Source organism: Oncorhynchus nerka, linkage group LG27 (genome assembly GCF_034236695.1).
Source record: "Oncorhynchus nerka isolate Pitt River linkage group LG27, Oner_Uvic_2.0, whole genome shotgun sequence".
Classification (NCBI taxonomy): Eukaryota; Metazoa; Chordata; class Actinopteri; order Salmoniformes; family Salmonidae; genus Oncorhynchus; species Oncorhynchus nerka.
In genome coordinates, this window is record NC_088422.1 from 20,548,337 (window position 1) to 20,556,674 (window position 8,338).

At 39.8% G+C, this 8,338-nt stretch overlaps 1 protein-coding gene across 2 annotated transcripts; it reads right to left on the minus strand.

Annotated features, from left to right (window-relative positions):
* Positions 1 to 630: 630 nt before the first annotated feature.
* card9 (caspase recruitment domain family, member 9) lies at positions 631 to 7,869 on the minus strand. Of its 2 annotated transcripts, none has more exons than XM_029637254.2 (11): positions 7,557 to 7,869; positions 7,162 to 7,299; positions 6,651 to 6,976; positions 6,277 to 6,456; positions 5,528 to 5,680; positions 5,073 to 5,198; positions 4,588 to 4,776; positions 4,069 to 4,114; positions 3,776 to 3,885; positions 3,459 to 3,532; positions 631 to 2,416 (listed from the first exon to the last, which is right to left on the minus strand). In XM_029637254.2, the coding sequence occupies exons 1-11, from the start codon at positions 7,753 to 7,755 to the stop codon at positions 2,314 to 2,316; spliced, it is 1,644 nt and encodes a 547-aa protein (XP_029493114.1). In that variant the 5' UTR covers positions 7,756 to 7,869; the 3' UTR covers positions 631 to 2,313. The 2 variants fall into 2 exon arrangements, with proteins under 2 accessions (XP_029493114.1, XP_029493113.1); XM_029637253.2 differs by having other exon boundaries at positions 5,528 to 5,683; positions 7,557 to 7,867.
* Between the last annotated feature and the right edge of the window lie 469 nt (positions 7,870 to 8,338).

Below are 8,338 nucleotides of genomic sequence, written 5' to 3' on the forward strand. Positions count from 1 at the left end.
AATAGTTTGCGCATTTAGTGCAAGTGTGTACGACGCCTCTTCACCAAATAATTCTGTACAAATTGTAGTTTGACTTATATTTGACATTTTAGTAATTTAGCAGACGCTCTCATTCAGAGCGATTTACAGGAGCAATTATGGTTCAATGCTTTGCTCAAGTGCACATTGACAGATTTTTCACCTAGTTGGCTCGGGGATTCGAATTAGCAACCATTCGGTTACTGGCCCAACGCCAGTTTGCCGCCCCTCTTTAAGTTAGTCACGAGTTACCACAGACTCAAATCATAAACCACGCAAATTTCTAAAATGTATCATCTTAAAACATAATTTTACAACAAAACTGAATCCTAACCTTAACCACACTGCTAACCTTATGCCTTACCTTAAATTAAGAGCTAAAAGTAAATGTTAAGTTTTCTTGAATTTTTACAAAATAGCTCATTTTGATTTTGTGGCTGTAGTAACTAGTGACAACACCAACTTTTCTTTGCCTTTCGTATTAGCTACATTATCCACTTTTGCATGACAAAAAAATGCACATTAAGAAGTACAAGCAAAGATATTAGATGAAGGCTTCTATACGGTCTCTGGTATATGTAACTTGCATACAGAAACACATTCATCATGCAGTCACAGTTCAAAATATTGCAATTTTATTAAAACAATACAAAGAGTAAATATATACAGTACCATTCAAAAGTTTGGACACACCGAGTCATTCAAAGGTTTTTCTTTATTTTGACTATTTTCTACATTGTAGGGTAATAGTGAATACATAAAATCTATGAAATAACACATACTGAACCATGTAGTAACCAAAAAAGTGTTTAACAAAACAAAATATATTTTATATTTGAGATTCTTCAAAGTAGCCACCCTTTGATGACAGCTTTACACACTCTTAGCATTCTCTCAACCAGCTTCATGAGGTAGTCACCTGGAACGCATTTCAATTAACAAGTGTGCCTTGATAAAAGTTCATTTGTGGAATTTCTTTCCTTCTTAATGTGTTTGAGCCAATCAATTGTGTTGTGACAAGGTAGGGTTGGTATACAGAAGACCCTATTTGGTAAAATACCAAGTCCATATTATGGCAAGAACAGCTCAAATAATCAAAGAGAAACAACAGTCCATTATTACTTTAAGACATGATGGTCAGTCAATCTGGAAAACTTTGAATGTTTCTTCAAGTGCAGTCGCAAAAACCATCAAGCGCTATGATGAAACTGGCCCGCATGAGGACTGCTACAGGAAAGGAGGACCCAGAGTTACCTCTGCTGAAGAGGACAAGTTCATTAGAGTTACCAGCCTCAGAAATTGCAGCCCAAATAAATGCTTCACAGAGTTCAAGTAACAGACATATCTCAACATTAACTGTTCAGAGGAGAATGCGTGAATCAGGCCTTCATGGTCGAGTTGCTGCAAAGAAACCACTATTAAAGGACACCAATAATAAGAAGAGACTTGCTTGCCAAGAAACACGAGCAATGGACATTAGACTGGTGGAAATCTGTCCTTTGGTCTGATGAGTCCAAATTTGAGATTTTTGGTTCCAATTGCTGTGTCTTTGTGAGATGCAGAGTAGGTGAACAAATGCTCTCCGCATGTGTGGTTCCCACCGTGAAGCATGGAAGAGGTGTGGGGGTGCTTTGCTGGTGACAATGTCAGTGATTTATTTAGAATTCAATGCACACTTAACCAGCATGGCTACCACAGCATTCTGCAGCGATACTCTATCTGGTTTGCGCTTAGTGGACAAGGACCCAACACACCTCCAGGCTGTTTAAGGGCTATTTGACCAAGACGGAGAGTGATGGAGTGCTGCATCAGATGACCTGGCCTCCACAATCACCAAATCTCAACCCAAATTAGATGGTTTGGGATGAGTTGGACCGCAGGGTGAAGGAAAAGCAGCCAACAAGTGCTCAGCATACATGTGGGAACTCCTTCAAGACTGTTGGAAAAGTATTCAAGGTGAAGCTGGTTGAGAGAATGCCAAGTGTGTGCAAAGCTGTCATCAAGGCAAAGGGTGGCTACTTTGAAGAATATATTGCTGCTTACTACATGATTCCATGTGTTATTTCATAGTTTTGATGTTTTCACTATTATTCTACAATGTAGAAAATAGTAAAAATAAAGAAAAACCCTTGAATGAATAGGTGTCCAATCTTTTGACTGGTACTCTACATCATTTCAACAAAATCTTTATTTCAATTGATTTAATAATTCTAATATTTGTGTTAAGGAACGTAAACTAGCCTATGTTTCTGAAGGACCTTGCCATGTCCCCCAGCCACTCCTCTGCCCCCCCTGTCACATCCCATCCGTGTCAGTGTTGTCACTTCCACTGCTGTTGTCCAGGACACAAGGTTTGCATTCCTTGCATGTGGCCTTTGACCTCCTAAGGGCACGTTTCCTGTTGTTAAGGAATGAAATCATTATACTACCGTTCAAAAGTTTGGGGTCACTTAGAAATATCCTTGATTTTTAAAGAAAAGCACATTTTTTGTCCATTAAAATAACATCAAATATGATCAGAAATACAGTGTAGACATCGTTAACATTGTAAATGACGATTGTAGCTGGAAACGGAAGATTTTTAATGGAATATCTACATAGGCATACAGAGGCCCATTATCAGCAACCATCACTCCTGTGTTTCAATGGCACGTTGTGTTAGCTAATCCAAGTTTATAATTTTAAAAGGCTAATTGATCATTAGAAAACCCTTTTGCAATTATGTTAGCACAACTGAAAACTGTTGTCCTGATTAAAGAAGCAATAAAACTGTCCTTAGAATAGTTGAGTATCTGGATTAAAGAAGCAATAAAACTGTCCTTCTTTAGAATAGTTGAGTAACTGGAGCAACAGTTTTTGTGGGTTCGATTACAGGCTCAAAATGGCCAGAAACAAAGAACTTTCTTCTGACACTCGTCAGTCTATTCTTGTTCTGAGAAATGAAGGCTATTTCATGTGAGAAATTGCCAAGAAACTAAAGATCTCGTACAACGCTGTGTACTACTCCCTTCACAGAACCGCACAAACTCGCTCTAACCAGGATAATTTTGTACGCCGAATTTTTCAGTTTTTGATTTGTTAAAAAAGTTTGAAATATCCAATAAATGTCGTTCCACTTCATGATTGTATCCCACTTGTTGTTGATTCTTCACAAAAAAATACAGTTTTATATCTTTATGTTTGAAGCCTGAAATGTGGCAAAAGGTCAAAGTTCAAGGGGGCCGAATACTTTCGCAAGGCACTGTATATATATATTTTTTTTTACACAGAACAGGATAACACAAGCAGCAGAAAAGTCACTTTACATCACTCCCATACATAACCCATTGCAGGGCATAGCAGTTTTACCCCTATGGAGACAATTTATGACAAAATACAGATACTGCATTTTCAGTAAATGTCCTTATGTGGTGTTCTCTAAAACATATAAACTTGCCAACCTTCTGTAGTAGAAGTTACACCTCTCTCTGTGCTTGCTGCAGTCTGAGGGATCATCCTCTGATAAAGCCCTTTCCTGTCACGTGGAGCAAAGCAAAATACATATACAATACACAGTAACCATAAACTTCATATTATTTTCCTTTTTAAACTGAAATATGTTTTTCTTGGGGGAAATGTGAAATGTGTTCAATGCAGATAATTGAGGTTCAGTTGATGTTACTACTATAACAAGTGGCTTATTATATAATAAGAAAACCTCACAACCCCAGGCCAGCCACATGTGACCTACTCAAGAGAAACAATTGAAGGTACTTACTCCTGAGATATTATCCTCCGGGGACCCTTCTGCACACAATGGGTGGACTTGCAAAGCAATGCACACATCATACTCCCCCGATGTCTGACATTGCAGGTCCCCATTACTAGCTGTGGTAAATATTTTTTTAAATGTAGTTAACAACATAGAATGCTGGGAGTTCAAAATGCATGGTGAAATCATATATCAAGCTAAGCTTATGATTACCATGAACACAAAAAGTATAACTTTTCTGATCATTGTTGAATTTTGTTGTTGTTGTGATTATTTGTCACTTGTCATAGACTTCTTGCCTTCGGTTAATGTATCTCTGCAGTCTTCCTCACTGGTCTGGCTTTTCTGTTGCAGAGAACACACGGAAAGAGAACACTCAATAAAGTGGGTTGCAGAGACAAGAAAACACGAGCTGCCAAAGTGGATGGATCATTGCAGGTCATTTGTAATAGAGGAAACACAGAGAGGTCAAAAGTAGAAGTAGAATTATTCAGATCCCTGAACATTGCAAACATAATGATACTGCATGGACAACATTTGTTGTAAATCAGGAAGCAAATTACATTTACAATATCAGCAAGGAAGCATTCTCAAAATATGACACCTGAGAGGGAAACCATAAATCGATATAAATACATTTCCAAAATCAATAGAATATCCTACGCTATCCTTTATAAACATACAAAAACAGAAACAAAGGCAAATTAAGATAGAATTGGAAAAGCTAGCAATGACAGTTCAGTGATTCTGATGACATATTTTATGTTTGAGTTAAAAGACAGATCTAAATGGAAGTGGTTGGTGGAATCCATTCTCACATCATGTGGGGAGCAGGTGTTAATGTGAAGCCTGGTCTGTAGAGCCATAACCTCTGCCTCAGTCCGGAACAACTGGACCTGCAGCTCATCACAGCGCTCACCCAGCTCCCGAATCTGCTTCCGGTACTGGTCCTTCTCCTGGAGGCTCCGTGAATTCTCCTGGTGGTACTCCTCTCGAGAGGCGATGGCCTACCGCAAAACAAAAGCTTTGGTTTGCTTTGCTGTAATGGTTTATATGAAACAAATGGCAATGGTGCGGATGAGCTTCTGATCACAACCACACATATAGTCAACTCTTTAAATTTTTAGCAAATAGAAGTCACCTCTTCTGGATGAAAGAAATAAGCAGTATGGGGTGAATCCTAACCTTCACTGATGATGAATTTTCACTTTGATGTAATTTGGAGACTAAGTAAAGGGGAAGATAGGATTTCCCAAGACAGTGAGGTCCAAGAATCACAGTCCTAAAATCACACCATGATCACCTTGTCTCTCTCCCTGATAACCTCATCCATCTGTTTCAGGATGTCCTCCATTCGGTCACGATACATTTTTGCATCTTTCTTTAATGTTGTGCACTTCAACTCAAGAACCTCCTTCGCCTCCAAGTACTGCAAGAACAAATCAAACCTATATATTACAATTGGAACACCATCATTTGTGACATTGGAAGAGACCACTTGAACAATTTAACTTTGCACAATCAGCTATTCCAATGAATGAGGAACACGCTTGGGCAGATTACAAAAATAAGGAAATATATTCATCCTGATGCTCAAGATCATAATTTTTGAGGAAATAATATAATTTAATTGTTCCTCTTGCACTTGTGTTGAAAGAGCAGTTGAATAGCTTATATTTTAGAAATGCAAGGTAATTAGTAGTCTTCTCCTACAGCTATTCCTAAGCAGTGCTCAGTGCATCAGGCCTTGATGTGTACCCGATTCCGTAGTGCCTCAGCATCGTGCAGATCTCTGCGTAGGTTGTAGATGTTGTTGACCAGCTCCTGGTGCTGAGCCTGAGAGTGCTGCTTGTAGTCCTCTAGACTCTCAGCGCTTAGCTTCTCTTGATCCAAGGGGGCTGGAGCTGTCCCCTGCTGGAAGATATAGATTAATCCTGTCACACTACTCACTCAATCCAATACACAATACATTTTTTACACTACCGTACCGACATGAACAGTAACTGTGCGGCCTCATATGTTCTTTTCATGTTGTCCTTTTGAGCACAGTTCCAACAAACTATAGTGGATGCCTAACCAAGCCAGCACAACTTGGCTCGGCTTGGCTCAGTAATGAAAAATGGTACAATTCTGCGTCTGAACAATCACTTTATTTGTGAAGAAATGTTTCTTGTGGTGCACAAAATGCCACTCCTAGCTATTATTCCAAAATGTGTCCAGTGCAGTGCAGTGTCCTTTTTATTTAACTGCATATCTAAACATTTACTGAGAAATGATCACTGAAACAAAATCCCACTCCTAGCTGTTATTCCAATTTTTTTTAAATTGTTGTCGACTGACTTTGTGCTGTTCTATAATGAATGTCTCAACATGTCTGGCTACAGAGGTCTTTCGATACTTAAAATCTAAACCAATAGTTAGTGGTTTGGTCATGAGTTGATGTGTTTGGGTTTGCCAGAGCTGCAACACCCCCCCCCCGAAACTGATTGAGTAGAGATCAAACATACCTGAGCTGAGCTCTCCAGCTCCTGGATGTGCACTGTGAGCAGATCGTTGTCTCTCTGGAGCTGCCAAATCATGTCCTGACTGGGTCTCTTCTCAATGGCATTCTTCAGGTTCACAGTTTGCTTGCGTTGGATTTTCGAGTCACTCTCTGCCTTCATCAGGCTGTGCTTCAGCTTTTCTATCTAGTGATCAATGAAAATCCCATCAAAACTGTTTTCGTTGTTGCCGATTGACTTTATGTTGTTCTATAACGAATGTCTCCACAGGTCGGACTACAGAGGTTTTTCTATACTGAATTTAAACTAATAGTTATTGCTTTTGTCATACGTTGATGTGTTTGGGTTTGCAAGAACTGCAACACCCCCCCATATCTCACCTCTAACTGCAGATCCCGGTTGGACATGAGAGCACTATTCTTCTCTTCGCTCAGCTTGGTTATGTTATGCATCAGGCTGTAGTTCTCATCCTTCAGGTGGCATACCACCTCCCATTGCTGGTCCCTCTCCTCCCTCATACACTGCACGCGCTCCTGCTGCTTCCGCAGCTCCCTCTCCTTAACCTGCTGCTGCCGTAAGGCGTCCTCCTGCGTGGCTGCAGCCCAAGTGGCCTCTTGTCTGCGCCGGCGTTCTTCCTGCAGGCCCTTCTGCAGACGTGTGACTTCACTCATCAAGAACTGAGTCAGTCCTGACTCACCCACCGTGTCTATGACGTCAGAGAGGACAGGATGTTTTGTTTTTAGGATCAAATCCATTGTCATAGACACCAGCACTTTGAAAGATCCTGCCAAATAATTATACCTACAGTATATCTTACACAAATACCTACAAGCTTGTATAATAGACACACAACATGTCTATAGAAACACGTCATGTTGTATAGCTACTCACCAACTAGTACAGAAAAGACCCGGGCAGGTTCTTTTCCAGTAATTTTGCGATACAATCGAGGATAGTCCAGCTCCAAGCTCTCGAGGAATGTCACATAGCCTTTGAGTCCAGTTCTTTGAAGAATATCCAATAGTACACCTGTGAACATGGATCTGAGGTTTATAAATAAGGTACTGGCATGAATTTCAGGAGACTGTGGGCACATTCCAGGTCATATTTATTTAGCAGATTATCACATCTCTTAATGCCTCAATTGATATATAGCAATCTCCTGAGAAGCAGTGTGCCTGCAATACAAACCTGGAATTCAACCAAATTATGGTAGTTCAAAGTAGAGAGTGTAACACTTGACCCTTTGTTTGCTCTATAACCTGAAATAGAGGACAGTGCCTTACCTACTTTGCGTTGGCGGATGACCAGACTGGGGTCATTGAATATCTGCTCCTCATCCTCACTGCTTAGCACCTTACAATGACGCAAGTAAGGAGTGATTCGCGACGGCTCAATGGTCTTTATCAGCAGCATTCTGTAATCCTGCAGCTGGACCCAGCACTGCTCATCCTCCATATCTGACACACTCTGACTGTCAGTCATGATTGTCTGGGTCACTGTACGTTCAACAACTCCTTCACTAAGGGCTTATCAACTGGGAGCAAAATCTGGATGGTTAAGTGGTTCCAATCCAAATGTGGAACTGTTATGTGGAAATACTGTTTTATGACGCAAGAGTCAAGTTCCTTTTTGTAGAAGTCATTTCAGTTTTTTCATTTCCCCCATTTTGTGCCACAGTGTGCCGAGACAAACTCTTCAAGAAAATAATGTGCAATTGTCAGTGTGACAACAGTAGTGCCTTCTTGAGTGGTTGTGAATAATATTTTATTCTCAATAAACCAACACCAAATAATGGAGTGACTAGAGTGATAAGAGTACTGGCAGTAGTACACACCTCTTGTTTAAGGACTGTGACGCTATGACTCAATCACTTCCTTCCCTCATTTGTTAAAAAAAAACAGTTCTGCTGATGAAACAGTATTACACTGACTTGATTATTGTAGTTTCTAAAGTTAAGGTACAATATATTTTAATTGTAAATAATATAGAAAACAGGATACTCGCCCATCAGGGAGAATATTGTTTATAAATATTTGTTTCTTGAGTATTGACTGGTTTATATACA

Bases quoted from the DNA above. Each gene is read 5' to 3' on its own strand.
- card9 (XM_029637253.2), bottom strand. From the start codon at position 7,755: ATGACTGACAGTCAGAGTGTGTCAGATATGGAGGATGAGCAGTGCTGG. The intron at 5,199-5,527 runs GTACACATCAAG...TTGTTCTTGCAG, and splicing joins CTGAGGCACTACGGAATCGG to TACTTGGAGGCGAAGGAGGT. The intron at 4,115-4,587 runs GTGAGAATGGAT...TCTCTGCAACAG, and splicing joins ACACCTGCTCCCCACATGAT to AAAAGCCAGACCAGTGAGGA.